This window comes from Ranitomeya imitator, chromosome 2 (assembly GCF_032444005.1).
Source record: "Ranitomeya imitator isolate aRanImi1 chromosome 2, aRanImi1.pri, whole genome shotgun sequence".
NCBI classification, from domain to species: Eukaryota; Metazoa; Chordata; class Amphibia; order Anura; family Dendrobatidae; genus Ranitomeya; species Ranitomeya imitator.
The window spans coordinates 336381150-336402282 of record NC_091283.1 but is presented as its reverse complement, the minus strand read 5'-3'; the positions used below and the strand labels follow the sequence as shown (position 1 = coordinate 336402282).

The window sequence follows — 21133 nt, the reverse complement described above, 5'->3', positions numbered from 1 at the left end:
GGGGTTTGTGTGGCTGCTGCTTCACTGAGGGTCATGTCCCAGTGTCCATCATTTTCCAGAAGTCCTTTTCTTTGGCAAGCTTCCCTGAGTGTTTCACACACATGGCCTCCGACGGTCTTAAGGTCAGAAATTGATGTAGGGCCTTTGACAACATGAAGTAACATACGCAGGTAGAAGCACTCTGCATTTGGCGGATGAACAGTGTAGACGGGACCAAGAGTATCAGTTGCTTTCACCCCTGGATAGCCTTCAGTATCAAGCCCCCGTTTCCTCTGTTCCAGTATTTTTCTGGAGGCATTCCAAGTGTAGTACTTTGGTAAATCACAATAGAGAATTGTTTTTGCAAAAGGGTCTTGTTGACACAGCTCAAAAAATGCCACGAGGGTGGTCTTAGCTGCTGTTAGGAACTGCTGCTGCAAGTTTGCTGGGTTAAAGTAAATTCTCCGTCCATTTTCCAAGTGCACACTCAGATACATAACTGGTGGGTAGCGTTCATGAATGGAGAATCCTAGTATTCTCCAAACAGCTTCATTGCTGCTTATGTACCTGCCCATCTGGAATGCCTCCACTTCATAAATAATAGGTCCATTTTTCTGGAGTTCAAAAACTGCTTGATCACTTCCTTTGTGGACATATTTGCAGATATACTTGATTGATTTCACAGAGTGGCAAGATTCGACATTTATATGGACCTGGAAGATATTTGAGAGCAAAAGGTTGTAAGGCACTACCCACCTGTTGTCAATTTCTATCTCTTGGAGTGATGATCCAACATGCATTTTGAGCTTTGCTGTGAAACCACCATCCCCTGGCTTTCTTCTTTGGTAGACTGGATATCCATCTTGTCCTGTTTGGGTTTCTTGGACCAGGCATTGTGGGTAATGCTTTGAAAACCTGCCATCAATCATACTGGGAGAATTTTTGTTGAGACTCCCACACGGACCATGGATCATGTTTTTTGTGATGTGTCAAACAGCAATGGGTCAATTTGAAGGTCTGGCAATTCGGCACTGATGATATTGTCAATTTTGGTAGCCTGTATTTTTTGCTTCAGCCAGATCAAGATGTGGGCGTGAGGAAGGCCTCTTTTTTTGCCATTCAGCCGAATACATCTAGCACTGCGTCTCACCATAAATATGTGATTTTGTGATGAGAATAGTCATTTTTGAAAGTTTCTGTTTGAAAACCCGAGCAATAAGGTAATGGCGATTCACTGTTTTTTGGCCCGGCAACAGATGCCCTCCAATTTCCTCCCAGGCAGGATTGCAAGTAATAGTGATGAAAAGATCTGAACGGACATACTTTCTGACATAAGTAATTGCATCCTGTGTGTATTCATGCATGTGTCGTGGGCTTCCAGTGACAGTTGATGGAAGAATAACCATTTTCCCCAACTCTTTTGGATCAGCATCATTTGCAACAGCATCTCTAAGGTGAATATATTCCTCGGCCCTGAGCTTCTTTTGATTTAGTCGGATATATAAAAGACGTTCACTCTCAATCTTTGCATACATGTCAACAATAAATTGGTGGAAGAGGTGTTTGCATTTCAAGGTGTGATTTTCCTCTGCAAATCTTGTCATGATCCTATATGCATAGAAGTCAATGGCAGACACTTTTTTCCTGAAGGGTTGCCTGTTGTAGGATCTTTCTGAGGTATTCCAAAGTGATAGCCATCCTGTCCCTGCCAAAAGATGATTGGATATTGCAGACCATCATAGGACCTGTGAGTTTCTGCTACTCGTTGCAAACTATTGTTCCTTTTCTGAAGCACAATGTGACGGCTTTGAAAATCATTACCTACAATCAAGATAGCTACCTCATCAAATGTGGGAGAATTGAAACGTCACTGATATTCACCTTGTGGTGTTTTGTCAGCTCGAATGGCAACCTTGTAATCGTCATTTGGCATGCATTCAAGTGCAGTCTTGAAAAGTTGAACATATGGATTGATGGAGTGAAGGAACTGCTGCAAAATAGTGATAATATCAAGGCGAGTCTTAGGAATTAAAGAGCATCTCCGCTGAGCCTCTGCTTCTGCATTTCCCATGAAGAAGAGTTGAAGAAATTGAGGTTCTTCTTGTAATGGAAGCAGTGAGCCAATTGAGTGGTAACCCTGTCCTTGAACTTTAAATGTCGGCATACATATTGTTGTAAACATTTCTTTTGTTGCACCAAATGATGTCAGTTGGAAGCAGGAGTCGTACTTCCTGATGTTGTCCAAGAAATGCTTTGATATTATACTGGTACCTGTCATCAGAGACTTTAGGGGATCTGGTGGTGACAGGAGAGGTGGAAGTTTTATCTTGCCATTTGCACAGCATAGACCTGGCGGTTCATCTTTCCATTTCAGGGAACTGCAGTACATGCAGACCACATCCATTTTTCCTATCTGAACTTTAGGATTATCCTGATAGTTTATGTTTGACTGGTAACAAAAGGCAGCATGTTTCAAATCTCCAACCATTTCCTGTGCCCTGGTGGAAGAAATAGCAATTCTCTTAGGCTACTTTCACACTTGCGTTGGTACGGGGCAGTCGCCATGCGTCGGCCTGACGTACCGACGCACGTTGTGAAAGAAATGAACAACGGGGGCAGCGGATGCAGTTTTTCAATGCATCCGCTGCCCCATTGTATTGTCCGGAGAGGAGGGGGCGGAGTTTCGGCCGTGCATGCGCCGTCGAAAATGGTGGAATCGACGCACAAAAAAGTGTTACATGTAACTTTTTTGTGCCGAGGGTCCGCCAAAACACGACGCATCTGTCGCACGACGGATGCGACGTGTGGCCATATGTCGCAATGCGTCGCTAATGCAAGTCTATGGAGAAAAAACGCATCCTGTGGGCACATTTGCAGGATGCGTTTTTTCTCCAAAACGACGCATTGTGACGTACACCAAACAACGCTAGTGTGAAAGTAGCCTTAGTGGCAAGTCAGCCTTCTCTCTGCTGAGATGACTCATTGGACCTTGAGAAAGCAGCTCTTCTTCTCTTGTCTGCAAGCCTCGCTTCCGTCTCCTCAGAAAGTTCATTGGCCCTTGAGGAAGGAGCTCGTTTTCATGTCTGCAAGCCTCGCTTCCCTCTCCTCAGCAAGTTCATTGGCTCTTGAGGAAGCAGCTCTTGTTTTCATGTTTGCAAGCCTCGCTTCCCTCTCCTCACAAAGTTCATTGGCTCTTGAGGAAGCAGCTCTTGTTTTCATGTCTGCAAGCCTCGCTTCCCTCTCCTCAGCAAGTTCATTGGCCCTTGAGGAAGCAGCTGCTGTTCTCATGTGTTTCAGCCTTGTTTCTCGGTCTTCACATTTTTCATTGGCCCGTAATGCAGATTTTTTTTTCGCATCAGCTGACATTCGTACCATGGAATTCCTTTTCTTATGAGGCATTATTGTGGTAAAAATAGTCTGTAACTGGCAGTTTCTATATCCTCTCACATAGAGGTAATGTGACTGACATCAGCCTTTCCACCAACACACCCTAACTGTCATGGTGTTACCTCACACAAGCTTTGTTATACTGAGAATGTCCTTTGTTGCCTATATTAACCAATTAGAGCACAGATTAATTAACTGTAGCAAAATAGAAGCTGAGCTGTGATTGGTTGCTATTGGCAGCCTGATAAATCCTGTTGTGAATTCTGTGGCAGAGCTCCCTCCTGTGGTCACAAGTGGTACTTCGGCTGATTCTCTCTGTGAGCTTCCGTTGGTGGAGGAAAGTGGTACTGCGGCTTCTGAGTTTCCTCCCTCAGGTGATGTGGTGAGGTCATTAGGTACTGCTCTACTTAACTCCACCTAATGCTTTGATCCTGGCTTCCTGTCAATGTTCCAGTGTTGGACTTGTTTTTCCCTGGATCATTCCTGTGGCCTGCTGCTCTGCATAGCTAAGTTCTTCTTTGCTATTTGTTTGCTATTTTTTCTGTCCAGCTTGTCTAATTGTTTTGCTGGAAGCTCTGGGACGCAAAGGGTGTACCTCCGTGCCGTTAGTTCGGTACGGAGGGTCTTTTTGCCCCTTTGTGTGGTTTTCTTTAGGGTTTTGTGTAGACCGCAAAGTTACCTTTCCTATCCTCGCTCTGTTAAGAAAGTCGGGCCTCACTTTGCTGAATCTATTTAATCCCTACGTTTGTCTTTTCATCTTAACTCACAGTCATTATATGTGGGGGGCTGCCTTTTCCTTTGGGGTATTTCTCTGAGGCAAGGTAGGCTTATTTTCTATCTTCAGGCTAGTTAGTTTCTCAGGCTGTGCCGAGTTGCATAGGCAGAGTTAGGCGCAATCCACGGCTGCCTCTAGTGTTGTTTGGAGAGGATTAGGGATTGCGGTCTGCAGAGTTCCCACGTCTCAGAGCTCGTTCTATGATTTTGGGTTATTGTCAGATCACTGTATGTGCTCTGACCGCTATGTCCATTGTGGTACTGAATTGCCTTTCATAACAGTACAGGAAGCCCAAAGTGCTAATGATTCTCAATAGAGGGAAAAAAGAAGTTCTGAGACCATTTTTTTTTCTTTGCACTGTGTTTTGCCTTTTTTTTCCCCTAGACATTTGGGTGGTTCAGGACACAGGTGTAGCAATGGACATTAAAGGTCTGTCTTCATGTGTGGATCAGCTCACGGCAAGAGTTCAAAATATTCAAGATTTTGTGGTTCAGAATTCTTTGTTAGAACCGAGAATTCCTATTCCAGATTTGTTTTTTGGAGATAGAACTAAATTTCTGAGTTTCAAAAATAATTGTAAACTATTTCTGACTTTGAAACCTCGCTCCTCTGGTGACCCAGTTCAACAGGTTAGGATCATCATTTCTTTTTTGCGTGGCGACCCTCAGGACTGGGCATTTTCTCTTGCGTCAGGAGATCCTGCATTAAGTAATATCGATGCGTTTTTCCTGGCGCTTGGATTGCTGTACGATGAGCCTAATTCAGTGGATCAGGCAGAAAAAAATTTGCTGGCTCTTTGTCAGGCTCAGGATGAGATAGAGGTATATTGTCAGAAATTTAGAAAGTGGTCCGTGCTCACTCAATGGAATGAATCTGCACTGGCAGCTATGTTCAGAAAGGGTCTCTCTGAAGCCCTTAAGGATGTCATGGTGGGATTTCCTATGCCTGCTGGTTTGAATGAGTCTATGTCTTTGGCCATTCAGATCGGTCGACGCTTGCATGAGCGTAAATCTGTGCACCATTTGGCGGTATTACCTGAGCTTAAACCTGAGCCTATGCAGTGCGATAGGACTTTGACCAGAGTTGAACGGCAAGAACACAGACGTCAGAATGGGCTGTGTTTCTACTGTGGTGATTCCACTCATGCTATCTCTGATTGTCCTAAGCGCACTAAGCGGTTCGCTAGGTCTGCCACCATTGGTACAGTACAGTCAAAATTTCTTCTCTCCGTTACCTTGATCTGCTCTTTGTCATCGTATTCTGTCATGACATTTGTGGATTCAGGCGCTGCCCTGAATTTGATGGACTTGGAATATGCTAAGCGTTGTGGGTTTTTCTTGGAGCCCTTGCAGTGTCCTTTTCCATTGAGAGGAATTGATGCTACGCCTTTGGCCAAGAATAAGCCTCAATACTGGACCCAGCTGACCATGTGCATAGCTCCTGCACATCAGGAGGTTATTCGCTTTCTGGTGTTGCATAATCTGCATGATGTGGTTGTGTTGGGGTTGCCATGGCTACAAGCCCATAATCCAGTATTAGATTGGAAATCCATGTCGGTGTCCAGCTGGGGTTGTCAGAGGGTACATGGTGATGTTCCATTTCTGTCAATTTCGTCATCCACCCCTTCTGAGGTTCCAGAGTTCTTGTCTGATTACCGGGATGTATTTGATGAGCCCAAGTCCGATACCCTACCTCCGCATAGGGATTGTGATTGTGCTATCAATTTGATTCCTGGTAGTAAATTCCCAAAAGGTCGACTGTTTAATTTATCCGTGCCTGAGCACACCGCTATGCACAGTTATGTGAAGGAATCTCTGGAGAAGGAGCATATTCGCCCGTCATCGTCGCCATTAGGAGCAGGGTTCTTTTTTGTAGCCAAGAATGATGGTTCGCTGAGACCTTGTATAGATTACCGCCTTCTAAATAAGATCACGGTTAAATTTCAGTACCCCTTGCCATTGTTATCTGATTTGTTTGCTCGGATTAAGGGGGCTAGTTGGTTCACCAAGATAGATCTTCGTGGTGCGTATAATCTGGTGCGAATCAGGCGAGGCGATGAATGGAAAACTGCATTTAATACGCCCGAGGGTCATTTTGAGTATCTAGTGATGCCATTCGGACTTGCCAATGCTCCATCAGTGTTTCAGTCCTTTATGCATGACATCTTCCGAGAGTACCTGGATAAATTCCTGATTGTGTACTTGGATGACATTTTGATCTTCTCGGATGATTGGGAGTCTCATGTGAAGCAGGTCAGAACCGATTTTCAGGTCCTGCGTGCTAATTCTTTGTTTGTGAAGGGATCAAAGTGTCTCTTTGGTGTGCAGAAGGTTTCATTTTTGGGGTTCATCTTTTCCCCTTCTACTATCGAGATGGATCCTGTTAAGGTCCAAGCCATCCATGATTGGACTCAGCCGACATCTCTGAAAAGTCTGCAAAAGTTCCTGGGCTTTGCTAATTTTTATCGTCGCTTCATCTGCAATTTTTCTAGTATTGCCTAACCATTGACCGATTTGACCAAGAAGGGTGCTGATGTGGTCAATTGGTCTTCTGCTGCTGTGGAGTCTTTTCAGGAGTTGAAGCGTCGTTTTTCTTCTGCCCCTGTGTTGTGTCAGCCAGATGTTTCTCTTCCGTTCCAGGTCAAGGTTGATGCTTCTGAGATTGGAGCAGGGGCTGTTTTGTCGCAGAGAGGTTCTGATTGCTCAGTGATGAAACCATGCGCTTTTTTTTCCAGGAAGTTTTCGCCTGCTGAGCGAAATTATGATGTGGGCAACCGAGAGTTGCTGGCCATGAAGTGGGCATTCGAGGAGTGGCGTCATTGGCTTGAAGGAGCTAAGCATCGCGTGGTGGTATTGACTGATCATAAGAACTTGACTTATCTCGAGTCTGCTAAGCGGTTGAATCCTAGACAGGCTCGTTGATCGCTGTTTTTTGCCCGTTTTGACTTTGTGATTTCGTACCTTCCGGGCTCTAAAAATGTGAAGGCGGATGCTCTGTCTAGGAGTTTTGTGCCCGACTCTCCGGGTTTGTCTGAACCGGCGGGTATCCTCAAGGAAGGAGTAATTGTGTCTGCCATCTCCCCTGATTTGCGGCGGGTGCTGCAAAAATTTCAGGCTAATAAACCTGATCGTTGTCCAGCGGAGAAACTGTTTGTCCCTGATAGGTGGACGAATAAAGTTATCTCTGAGGTTCATTGTTCGGTGTTGGCTGGTCATCCTGGAATCTTTGGTACCAGAGAGTTAGTGGCTAGATCCTTTTGGTGGCCATCTCTGTCGCGGGATGTGCGTACTTTTGTGCGGTCCTGTGGGATTTGTGCTCGGGCTAAGCCCTGCTGTTCTCGTGCCAGTGGGTTGCTTTTGCCCTTGCCGGTACCGAAGAGGCCTTGGACACATATCTCTATGGATTTTATTTCAGATCTTCCCGTTTCTCAAAAGATGTCAGTCATTTGGGTGGTCTGTGATCGCTTTTCTAAGATGGTCCATCTGGTACCCTTGTCTAAATTGCCTTCCTCCTCTGATTTGGTGCCATTGTTCTTCCAGCATGTGGTTCGTTTACATGGCATTCCAGAGAATATCGTTTCTGACAGAGGTTCCCAGTTTGTTTCGAGGTTTTGGCGAGCCTTTTGTGGTAGGATGGGCATTGACTTGTCTTTTTCCTCGGCTTTCCATCCTCAGACTAATGGCCAGACCGAAAGAACCAATCAGACCTTGGAAACATATCTGAGATGCTTTGTTTCTGCTGATCAGGATGACTGGGTGTCCTTTTTGCCTTTGGCTGAGTTCGCCCTTAATAATCGGGCCAGCTCGGCTACCTTGGTTTCGCCATTTTTCTGCAATTCTGGGTTCCATCCTCGTTTCTCTTCAGGACAGGTTGAGTCTTCGGACTGTCCTGGTGTGGATACTGTGGTGGACAGGTTGCAGCAGATTTGGACTCATGTAGTGGACAATTTGACCTTGTCCCAGGAGAAGGCTCAACGTTTCGCTAATCGCAGACGCCGTGTGGGTCCCCGACTTCGTGTTGGGGATCTGGTTTGGTTATCTTCTCGTCATATTCCTATGAAGGTGTCCTCTCCTAAGTTTAAACCTCGTTTCATTGGTCCGTATAGGATTTCTGAGGTTCTTAATCCTGTGTCTTTTCGTCTGACCCTTCCAGATTCTTTTTCCATACATAACGTATTCCATAGGTCATTGTTGCGGAGATACGTGGCACCTATGGTTCCATCTGTTGACCCTCCTGCCCCGATTTTGGTGGAGGGGGAGTTGGAGTATATTGTGGAGAAGATTTTGGATTCTCGTGTTTCAAGACGGAAACTCCAGTACCTGGTTAAATGGAAGGGTTATGCTCAGGAAGATAATTCCTGGGTTTTTGCCTCTGATGTCCATGCTCCCGATCTTGTTCGTGCCTTTCATGTGGCTCATCCTGGTCGGCCTGGGGGCTCTGGTGAGGGTTCGGTGACCCCTCCTCAAGGGGGGGGTACTGTTGTGAATTCTGTGGCAGAGCTCCCTCCTGTGGTCACAAGTGGTACTTCGGCTGATTCTCTCTGTGAGCTTCCGTTGGTGGAGGAAAGTGGTACTGCGGCTTCTGAGTTTCCTCCCTCAGGTGATGTGGTGAGGTCATTAGGTACTGCTCTACTTAACTCCACCTAATGCTTTGATCCTGGCTTCCTGTCAATGTTCCAGTGTTGGACTTGTTTTTCCCTGGATCATTCCTGTGGCCTGCTGCTCTGCATAGCTAAGTTCTTCTTTGCTATTTGTTTGCTATTTTGCTGTCCAGCTTGTCTAATTGTTTTGCTGGAAGCTCTGGGACGCAAAGGGTGTACCTCTGTGCCGTTAGTTCGGTACGGAGGGTCTTTTTGCCCCTTTGCGTGGTTTTCTTTAGGGTTTTGTGTAGACCGCAAAGTTACCTTTCCTATCCTCGCTCTGTTAAGAAAGTCGGGCCTCACTTTGCTGAATCTATTTCATCCCTACGTTTGTCTTTTCATCTTAACTCACAGTCATTATATGTGGGGGGCTGCCTTTTCCTTTGGGGTATTTCTCTGAGGCAAGGTAGGCTTATTTTCTATCTTCAGGCTAGTTAGTTTCTCAGGCTGTGCTGAGTTGCATAGGCAGATTTAGGCGCAATCCACGGCTGCCTCTAGTGTTGTTTGGAGAGGATTAGGGATTGCGGTCTGCAGAGTTCCCACGTCTCAGAGCTCGTTCTATGATTTTGGGTTATTGTCAGATCACTGTATGTGCTCTGACCGCTATGTCCATTGTGGTACTGAATTGCCTTTCATAACAAAATCCCCAGCCAACAGAAAGCCCTCCCCCCTGGCAGTATATATTAGCTCACACATACACATAATAGACAGGTCATGTGACTGACAGCTGCCGTATTTGGTACATTTGTTGCTCTTGTCTGCTTATTAATCAGATTTTTATTTTTGAAGGATAATACCAGACTTTTGTCTGTTTTAGGGCGAGTTTCATGTGTCAAGTTGTGTGTGTTGAGTTGCGTGTGGCGACATGCATGTAGTGACTTTTGTGAGATGAGTTTTGTGTGGTGACATGCGTGTAGCAACTTTTTGTGTGTCGGGTTGCATGTGACAGGTTAGTGTAGCAAGTTGTGTGCAGCAAGCTTTGCGCATGGCAAGTTTTGCGCATAGCGAGTTTTATGTGTGGTGCGTTTTAAGTATGTGCAAGTTTTGTGTGAGGCAACTTTTGCAAGCGTTGCAACTTTTGTGCATGTGGCAATTTTTCCGTGTGTGCAAGTTTTGCGTGTGGCGAGTTTTCCATGAGGTGAGTTTTGCACGCGTGGCGACTTTTGCATGAGCCTAGTTTTGCCTGTGGCGAATTTTGCGCCTGTCGAGTTTTGAGTGGCGACTTTTGTGTTTCGACTTTTATGTGGCGAGGTTGGTGTATGTGTGATGAAATGTGTGCTGAGGGTGGTATATGTGTTCAAGCACGTGGTATTGCGTGGTGCATTTTGTGTGTGTGTTCATATCCCAGTGTGTGGTGAGTATCCCATGTCGGGGCCCCACCTTAGCAACTGTACAGTATATACTCTTTGGCACCATCGCTCTTATTCTTTAAGTCCCGCTTGTTCACATCTGGCAGCTGTCAATTTGCTTCCAACACTTTTCCTTTCACTTTTTTCCCATTATGTAGATAGGGGCAAAATTGTTTGGTGAATTGGAACACGCGGGGTTAAAATTTTGCCTCAACATAGCCTATGACGCTCTCGGGGTACAGACGTGTGACTGCAAAATTTTGTGGCTGTACAGACATACACACATTCAGTTTTATATATTAGATTTATTTTAATATTCACTGTCTCTTTTAGGAATTATCCCTAGAACAGAGGTCCCCAACCTTAATGACCTTGAGAGCCACATCCAACTATGAAAGAGGGTTGTGAGCCACAACCAGTTAGTTTCCCACTCATAGTAGTGACACCAAGAGCTTCCAATACTGGTATAATGACTACCAAAGCTTTCCCTCTGAAATCACATCAAGGCAGAATGACTAGCTCCACGGTTTCCTATCTCACCCCCATTCAGATCTGCTCTTCTGTACAGGGCTACACAAAAGTCACCAACTAGAGATCTGCTCTTAATAGTTATTTACACCTGGTGCTAATGCACCAAGCTGGCAAGCAACTGCGAGCCACACATCACGGTCTCGTGAGCCACATGTGGCTCCTGAGCTACAGGTTGGGGACCCCTGCCCTAGAATATAGAGATAACATACCAACAAAATAAGACCTCTAGATATCCTGTCTCTTCACTGCTCCCACAGGACTTTAATGGGAGTCTCTCTGTCGACACCGTTTGGAATATGAAGCAACTTCACTATATCAAAACCTTCTTTTTTCTTTCCTTATGTTTTTTCTTCCTCTCCATGGGATTTTTTATTTTTATTATGTTTTTTACTCACATCAAGGGGATATTCCAGGGTAAGCCGTTTTCAGTGGAGTTCAGCAGAGAGAGACTTTCCAGCTAACAGGTCACCTTGCTACGTCATTACACAGCCAGCACTGTTTGCAATTCACTCTGATTAATTCAGAACCCTTTGATTTTATTAAATCATTACGGCACATATTCACACATATTTGTTTCACTACTTAAAAATAGTCTTTTAATGAATGTATAATTATTAGGGTTCGCGGAACACACCAAATAATTAGGAAGATGGTATAAGGTGCGTTCGCAGCCCGGGGTCCACCGTGCAGCGATGGAACCTGCTGCAGAGTAATGATGGACTATATGGCGGTATAATGTGGATACACACACTACACAGACGGGTTAGCTTCACCCGGTATGAAGGAAGCGAACCCTGTTGCGTGACAGGGCTGCGTACCGCACAAAGAGCGCAAGCAAGAAGTCACAGAACTCTACCCCTAAGACTCAGGGAAAGAGTTCCTCTAGACCTCTTGTGCTTGACACCGCTACTGGGGTGTCATAGTTAAACAGAAATAATAATTTAGTGCACAAGAGTGCATGCAGTGCCGCTCTGGCGGACACCACTAACCACCCAGACTGTGGTCAGGAAAGCGCTCTATTGGTGCACGGTGCCGCACTGGCGGTCACTGCAATAAGACTCTGGATCGTGTGCTAGGTGTGCAGGTAGCACTGTTGGGTGCTAGATAGCAAGCATCCACCATTCACGAGCAGTCAACAACACTAGGAAGGGAATGATTAAAGAGCGACATTCACACATCTACACACACACATTATCAATTATCTACTAGCGCATGGCCATGCAAACCTTTTATAGCTGTAGCACTGAAGGACCTTCCTAGTGATCCAATAGGAGCTGCTACAGGACCTGAGTGTGTGACCCCCGACCTCCAATGGGAGGTTGTCCTGTGGGCATGCTCAGTATGGGAAAAGCAGGAATTTGTCCCTGAAATGCCTGCTCGCTGCTGATCAGTACTGGCTACAAAGGCAGAGCCTGGAAAGGCAGCAGTAACCAAGCGCACAGTATCAGCTTGAGCCAGACGCTCGGACCAACGTCTCTGCTGAACAGGCTCCACTGCGGCTGGAGGAGAATGGGAGACCACAATAGACATGGTTTGAGACTCCCCCTGTGCAGCGGTGGGAACTCAACTCCTATCATTACCCCCCAGGGCCCCCGCCTCGCTACGCTCAAAGGCCACAGTGAGCAGCGGAGCTCGAATGTGCTCTACAAGCTCCCAGGTCCTGTCCTCTGGGCCATGACCCTTCCAATACACCAGATAGAATTTTTTGCCATGTACCATTTTACACCCCATATCATTCACCTCGTAATCGTCTGTGGATGAGCCCGAAGTCCCGGCAGATGTTTCGGAAAACCGGGACATGTGAACGGGTTTTAGGAGGGACACATGAAAGGTGTTGGTGATACCTAGGTGTGGAGGAAGGGCCAACCGATAGACCGCAGGATTGACTTGTTCTGGGATCTTGAAGGGACCTATGTAGTGAGGCGCAAACTTAGTGGACTCAACTCGCAGCCTGATGTTACGGGCAGAGAGCCACACTAAGTCGCCAAGAGCAAAGGTCGGAGCAGGGCGCCGATGTGCATCAGCAGAAACATTCATTCTCTCCTTGGATGCCCGGATGGCATCCTGTGTGCGGCCCTAAAAGTCACGTGCCTCCACTGCCCAGTCTGCCACCCTAGAATCGATGGATGACACTGGCATGGGCACAGGGACACGCAAATGCTGGCCGTAGTTAAGGAGGAATGGGGTCTGCCCAGTGGAGTCGGCTACTGTGTTGTTCAATACAAACTCCGCCCATAGCAAGGATGCCCAGTCATCCTGCCTGGTGGAGACAAAATGTCGCAGGTATGTGACCAGAGTCTGGTTGGCCCTCTCTACCAACCTATTCATCTCGGGGTGGCACGCAGAACAGAGATTCAGCTCAATGCTGAGTAAACGACAGAGCTCTCTCCAGAACCGAGACGCAAACTGGGGACTCCGGTCACTGACAATTTTGTCTGGCATGTCATGTATGCGGAAAACATGTTTAATGAACAATGCCGCCAAGGCCCATGCAGAAGGTAACCGTGGAAGCGGCACCAAGTGCACCATTTTAGAAAAATGGTCGGTGACTACCCAGATAATGGTGCAGCTACGAGACTTGGGTAAGCCCATCACGAAGTCCATCCCGACCATCTCCCAGGGCCTGTCTGCCACCAGCAAGGGGTAAAGTAGCCCAGCAGGTCGTTGCAGAGGAGACCGATTCTTGGCGCAGGAGACACACGCCCGAATATAGTCCCTGATGTCACGGGCCATATGTGGCCACCAGTACATCCTCGCCAGAAACCCTGTCTCTTGGTCCCAAAATGTCCACCCACCCTAGATGAGTGAGCCCAAGAGAGAACCTCCGGTCGCAAGTTAGATGGAACAAAAGTCTTGCCTGGGGGCACAGACTCTAACAAAACCAGAGCCACAGTTCTCAGGCTCTCTAAAGGGACAATAAGCCGAGGCTCCTCCTCCTCATCTGATGACACAAAGGAGTGGGAGAGAGCGTCGACCCAAGTTTTCTTCTCCCCGGACAGAAAATGTAGGGTAAAGTGGAAATGGGAGAAGAACAGGGACCATCTGGCCTGGTGAGAGTTTAGCCGCTGGGCAGTTTGTAAGTACACCAAATTCTTGTGGTCGGTGAATACTTGGAAGGGGTAGCGAGCCCCCTCCAGAAAATGTCTCCACTCCGAAAAGGCCAACTCCATGGCTAGCAGCTCCCTGTCCCCGATGGAATAATTCCTCTCCACCGGTGTGAAGGTCTTGGAGAAGAAGAAGTAAGGATGTTTCTGACCTTGAGCATCCTTCTGGAAGAGGACTGCTCCAGCACCGACAGAAGAGGCATCCACCTCCAAGATAAATGGTTTATCAACATCGGGGCAATGTAAAATGGGAGCGCCAGTGAAATGTGACTTGATAGAGAGGAAGGCCTTGGAGACCTCCTCGAACCACAATTTGGGATTAGCTCCCTTCTTGGTGAGGACAACCAGGGAAGCTACCAAAGTTGAGAAGTGTGGAATGAACTGGCGACAATAGTTGATGAACCCCATAAAGTGCTGCACCGCTTTGAGAGAATGGGGTTCCTGCCAGTCCATCACAGCCTGTAGTTTGGGCAGAGATGATATAGCCCAGGAAAGGCAAAGACTCCTGCTAAAACACACACTTCTCCAACTTGGCATAGAGGGAGTTTGCTCGTAGGAGGTCGAAGACTTTGCAAACATCTCTCCGGTGGGAGTCAATATCTGGAAAGTAGATGAGAATATCATCCAGATAGTCTACAACCGAGGTGGAGAGCATATCCTGGAAAATATTGTTTACAAAGTCTTGGAAAACAGCTGGGGCATTACAAAGCCCGAAGGGCATCACCAGGTATTCATAGTGCCCATCCCTGGTGTTAAAGCAGTCTTCCATTCATCCCCCTTACGGATGCGAATCAGATTGTAAGCACCGTGCAGATCAAGCTTAGTAAATACCCTCGCTCCCCACAACCTATCGAAGAGCTCAGATATCAGGGGCAGAGAGTATTTATTCTTAATGGTGATGGCGTTAAGACCCCTGTAATCTATGCATGCACGTAATTCCCCGTTCTTCTTCTGCACAAAGAAGAACCCCGCTCCTGCAGGTGGCACTGACATCCTAATGAATCCTCTTGCCAGATTCTCCTGAATATACTGAGACATTACCTCCGTCTCCGGGAGAGATAACGGGTAGACTCGACCCCAGGGAGGCTCAGCACCAGGCAAGAGGTCAATAGGGCAGTCATAGGAGCGGTGAGGCGGAAGGGTCTCCGCAGCCTTTTTAGAGAACACGTCCGCATATGGCCAATAGTGCTTGGGGAGAGAGGAAAGATCTGCGGGTACTTCAGTTGTAGCAACCTGAGCACACTTTCTCAGACATCTACCCTCACAAGATTCACTGCATCCCAGAATTCTCTGAGGACCATTCTATATGAGGAGAGTGGTAGCGTAGCCATGGTATCCCCAACAGGAACTCATCAATTCCCTCGGGAATGACTAGCATGGAGATAATCTCCTAATGAGATGGAGACATGGATAGAGTAAATGGGATGGTTTTGTTTGTTATCTGAGAGGGCAGTGTCTACCCATTTACCACTCTTATGGTCACAGGTTTGGCGAGCATCACCAGGGGTATTGCGTGTCAAAGATAGATGACATAAAATTGCCCTCCACCCCGGAATCCACGCAAGGCTCTACCATAAGAGTGGATGGGCCTATGGTAATTGTCCCCTTAAAGGACAATTTGGAGGAAAACATCGCCGTGTCTAGTGTACCTCCTCCTACAACCACTAGACACTGACGTTTCCCAACTGCTGGGAACATCTGGAGGCAAAATATCCTGACTGCCGGCAAACATGACAGACCTTAAGTGCACGAGTGGTCAGGGACTTAGATCCCGCTCGTGACACCTCCATGGGCCCATGTGACTTGGCTGCCTGGACCAGAGATTCCAGAGGTTTGGTGAAGGTAGGAGCCAGCCGAAACCTCTGCCTACACTGGGCTCGCTCCAACCTTCGCTCGTTAAAACAAAGGTTGATGCAAGTTGATATAGCTATTAGCTCCTCCAGTGTGGCAGGAATCTCCCTAGTGGCCAAAGCATACTTCCCATGGTCAGCTAGCCCCCTCCAAAATACAGGGATGAGGGCTTTATCCGGCCACTCCAGCTCAGATGCTAAAGTCCGAAAGTGGACGGCAAAATGGCTGACCATGGACGAGCCCTGGGTCAATGCCAGCAGTTGGAGCGCCATATCATTGTTGACTCGAGATCCTAAAAAGACCTGTTTCAGAGTGCTCAGAAACCACAGAGCACTCTGCACCACATGATCGTCGCGCTCCCACAGCGGCGTAGCCCACTGCAAAGCCCTGTCCGACAAGAGGGATATAATGAATCCCACCTTTGCCCGCTCTGTGGGAAAACGTGCAGCCAGAAGCTCGAGGTGTATAGCGCACTGGCTCACGAATCCCCTACATGACTTGCTATCACCAGAATATTTATTTATCTGGCAGCGGGGGAGGCGGGATAAGGTCGGGACAGGGTTGGCAGTGGACAAACATGCTGCAGCCACGCTAGCAGCCTGAACAGCTACTGCGGTAACATCCACAGCTGAGGTTGAACGCTCGAGAGCCACCAACCTGCCCTCCAGCTGCTGGATGTACTGCTGCAGTCGCTGTTCATCCGCCATTACTAGCCAGATGCCAGTCTAGCCAGGCGCTAGTATAATGTTAGGGCTAATGGAATGCACCAAATAATTAGGAAGGGGTCCACCGTGCAGAGATGGAACCTGCTGCTGAGTAATGACGGATTATATGGCGGTATAATGTGGATACACACACGGTTTAGCTTCACCCAGTGTGAAGGAAGCGAACCCTGTTGTGTCACAGGGCCATGATAACGCACAAAGAGCGCAAGCAAGGAGTCACAGAACTCTACCCCTAAGATTTAGGGAAAGAGTTCCTCTAGACCTCTTGTGCCTCGGCACCGCTACTGGGGTGTAAGAGTTAAACAGAAATAATAATTTAATGCACAAGAGTGCGTGTAGTGCTGCTCTGGCGGACGCCACTAACCACCCAGACTTGGGTCAGGAAAGCGCTCTAGTAGCGCACGGCACCGCACTGGCGGTCACTGCAATAAGACGCTGGATCATGTGCTAGGTGTGCAGGTAGCACTGTCGGGCGCTAGATAGCAAGCATCCACCATTCGTGAGCAGTCAACAACACTAGGAAGGGGGATGATTAAAGAGCGACAGTCACACATCTACACACACACACACGTTATCAAGTATATACTAGCGCATGGCCGTGTGGCCATGCAAACCTTTTATAGCTGTAGCACTGAAGGACCTTCCTAGTGATCCAATAGGAGCTGCTACAGGACCTGAGCGTGTGACCCCAACCTCCAATGGGAGGTTGTCCTGTGGGCATGCTCAGTATGGGAAAAGCAGGACTTAGTCCCTGAAACGCCTGCTCGCTGCTGATCAGTACTGGCTACAATGGCTGAGCCTGGAAAAGCAGCAGTAACCACGCACACAGTATCAGGCTGAGCCAGACACCGGGACCGACATCTCTGCTGAGCAGGCTCCACTGCGGATGGAGGAGAATGGAGACATCAGCGGAGATGGTTCGAGATTCCCCCTGTGCAGCGTCGGGAACTCGACTCCTAACATTAATAATAGTTTTTTTTTGTTTAGTTATTTCTTTTATTTTCACATGAGGCTATGAATTCTTCTTGTTATCAGGGCACTCTGAGTTCAGTGCAACATAAGATTAGAACATTATCATGTCCTAAATTCAACTCCATTTTATCTACACAAATATATATTTTTACCTTTTAAATTCATATAAAACTTGTTTTTCTTCTTTGTTTCTTCTTCTGATAGAAATAAATACAAACGAAAGTATAAGTCTATACTACCAACCTGTAAAGAATCCTTTTTTCTCTTTTTCCTTGATGAACTTTGATGAACATTGACACATCAGGTGTCCATCATGTGTCTATCAGGGGTCCATCATGTGTCTATTTGGCTCCAAGATTTGCACTTTTATCGCTATAAATGTAACTGCATTGTGGTGTGAGCTCGGCTTTTCTTGTCCTGATGAAGAAGTCTGTAGTACTAAGAAACGCGTAGACTAAATTAAGAATAACCGCATGTACTTTCTGTCTGGATTTGGATTTATTATATGGGATACCAGCAGCGCAGATTATCCACAAACCCTCCTTATCTGTGTTTTCCCGATCTGAAGACCCGTTGGACCTGCAGCAGCTGGATGTATAAGTGATTGAAATGTTGTGTATTCACAACTAAATCAGGTTAGTATAACATTATTTATACAGCTTTACCTCCCTTGGATAAAACCCTATTGTGCTGTCTTTTTCCTCCTAGTATTTTTTTAAGTTTGAGCAATGGCTGTGCCCAGTGCCATATTTGGCATTCATGCTGCCCTAGGCTCGGTAACTGGTCACTCCCCCATTGGCTAGTCAGACAACAGTCTCATGCAGCCGTCAGTGTTACACGTACAAATTCTATCTGTATTTTTCACAACTACAGGTAACTATTATAGTCTATGAGGCAGTCCACATATCTGTGATTTTTTACAGACTGTGTCCCTGTGCAAAACTTATGAAGATTTGCCTGTTTTGTTTTACAGTACAACATATGAAAAGTGCTATTACAAATCTATGGATCCAGAAAAAAACCAAACATATCACACAGGTAGTATTAGCATACAGTCTGTGCGCTGTCCGTGCGCTGCCTGTGATTAACATTGCAAAGTATAGCAGAGGCTTCATCATTTATTTATCCATCTGTGAAAACCACTAAGGATAACTGATGGTAAATACGGGCACACGGACCGTACACTGATGATACACGGACTGTGTACTGATGACACACAAACCATAAACTGATGACACACGGACTGAGCACTGATGACACATGGCCCGTACACTGATGACATACAGACCGTATACTGATGACACACGGACTCTACATACACTGATGATGCACGGACCGTACACTGATGACACACAGACCGTACACTGATGACATACAGACCGTATACTGATGACACACGGACTCTACATAAACTGATGATGCACGGACCGTACACTGATGACACACAGACCGTACACTGATGACATACAGACTGTATACTGATGACACACGGACTCTACATACACTGATGATGCACGGACTGTACACTGATGACACACAGACCGTATACTGATGACACACGGACTCTACATACACTGATGATGCACGGACCGTACACTGATGACGCATGGACCGTACACTAATGACATACAGACCGCATACTGATGATACATGGACTCTACATACACTGATGACGCACGGACCGTACCCGATGATGCACGGATTGTACACTGATGACACCTGAACCATTTTACACATACGTGTTTAATCACAGACGAGTAAAAGATGCCGAAAAGTGCCCATTACCATTAAATAGTAGTTAATGTACCCATACACATTAGACTAAGGTCAGCCAAACCCGCAGATATCAATGTGCTCGGCCGACAATCTGATCCTAGATTAACACATCCATGTGTAACAATCTGAGAGAAGCCGAATGATTTTTTACTCAGTGGTCATCCAGGTTGCTTACATTTTTTTCTCCCGTTTTGTTTCACTGAAGAGGCGCTCACTTCCAGCCAATACAAAACCCTTGGAAGGTCACGCTTTTATTCAAGTTTATCACTAAGAAACAAATGCAATCAATTCACTTTTATTGAGAGAAGCCGAATACAACGAATTGGCATGTGACCCCAGGTCTGCAAATCACATGCATAAGGTCACAGGATCGCTTTCTTGTATCAGGGAATCGTAATGGTGTGAATACAGACTCTTTTTCTAAGTCTGGACTGCCCCTTTTTTGGTATTGGCTATATGTTTGGGCTTGTTGTCCTACTGCAAAATATGGAGCCAGATGCCTCCTTTCCACCTACCTGAACTAGGCGTATACAGCCAAAAATGATGCACGACAGAGCACGTGCTGACTCTGCATCAATGACCCCATCAGCGCATAACACTGAACGCTGTTTTGTGGAGGTTCAGATCTAAGCCCGACAGAGCCACCACATGCATTTACACAGAATAGACGGTCAGTCACACAAGGCACGAGCAAAATATTCATCCATTGAGTGAAATAAAGTATAAAATTGTTTAAAGAGGCCACTACTTTAACATTGATGACCTAAACATAGGACAGACCCTGTCCTAAGGGGATGATCGATGCAAAGCTGCCACTCCCATCAATCAAAGCTGCGTTTGTGCCAGCAAAAGGCGCGTCAGGTCTGACATCCGTCCTTGGAGTGACCACCTCTGTATCTCACAGACCTGGGTAAGCTTGTCCCCTTGCACTTTTTAGGTATTATCCTGTGTGATGTGTGTTTATTTAATTAATATGGGGGCATCCTTTTTCCGTGGTCTTGTTTTTGCATCATGACTATAATATTATGCCTGATACCTTACACTGCTGAGGTGGTTACCTCTCTTCCTGTCTGTACCTCTGTGGAGTATGGGTTCCTTTATTTAATGTGGTTTATTTGTTCTTTTTGATATTTAATAAAGATTTATACTGTTTTTTTTAGTAAAATTATCGCCTGTTTGCCATGTTTATTGGAGTTGGTGTAGCTGTTTTAGGGTGGTCCACCATAGGTGCCCCATTTTCTTAGCATTTGATATACAGCTGGGTTGGTTTCTATTCCAGTTAAGTTGGTAGACAGATCTTTTGGCCTATCGGTTAACTGGTTGATATGCGATGTGATGACACCATGGAATTCAACTCTGCACATGTTGCAGAGACTGTGGCAGCTGCGCCGAGACCTGGTCCAGTATGACAATTTGCACAGCCTGGCCCAACGCAGTACGGACGTGGTGCTATTCACACTTGCGGAGTAGACATAGATGAAGGACCTCTGAACCCTTCTGCACGTTTTTGAAATGGCTACTAAGATGGTTTGAATAGTCTGCAGAAGGAGGTTGTGGTGGTGGTTTCAGGGAAAGAGGAGGAAGCAGAGGAGGATGCGGAAGGGTTAACAATATCTCTAAGTTGCGGTCTGTCCTCTCACACGCGGTTGCCATGGGAGGAACAAATGGAGAAGGACGAGCAGAAAGGTGATGAAGAGGATAACTATTCCCTCTCTGTTGCCCATGCTTGCCAGGAGGGGATGGAGGAAGCAAACTTCAGTGTTATCTCACCATCAAAACACTATGGAATTGGACCTCATAAAAGAGACTAATCCATGACCGCCTTTTTGCAGCACTATCTGCAACATGATTGTTGCCTGTATTGTTAGCATTCAAAATAGTGCAGACTACTGGTTTGCCAGTCTGTTCGATCCAAGATACAAAAGTTAATTTTGCCAGTTGCTTTCCACCTGGAAAGGGATGCACCCATGCTGCAGTATCAAACATGCTTGAAGACAATTTTGACAGTGGTTTTCCCCAAGATGGCAGTAAGGCACAGAATGTAC

At 46.5% G+C, this 21133-nt stretch overlaps 1 protein-coding gene across 1 annotated transcript in view; it reads right to left on the bottom strand.

The window, feature by feature from the left end:
* LOC138666502 (zinc finger protein 721-like) overlaps positions 1-21133 on the bottom strand; it is a 513630-nt gene that overhangs the window by 37329 nt on the left and 455168 nt on the right. The window contains exon 8 of the mRNA XM_069754718.1: positions 15504-15811. Within this exon, the coding sequence (XP_069610819.1) occupies positions 15504-15811 (308 nt within the window). The remainder of the gene's footprint in view (positions 1-15503; positions 15812-21133) is intronic.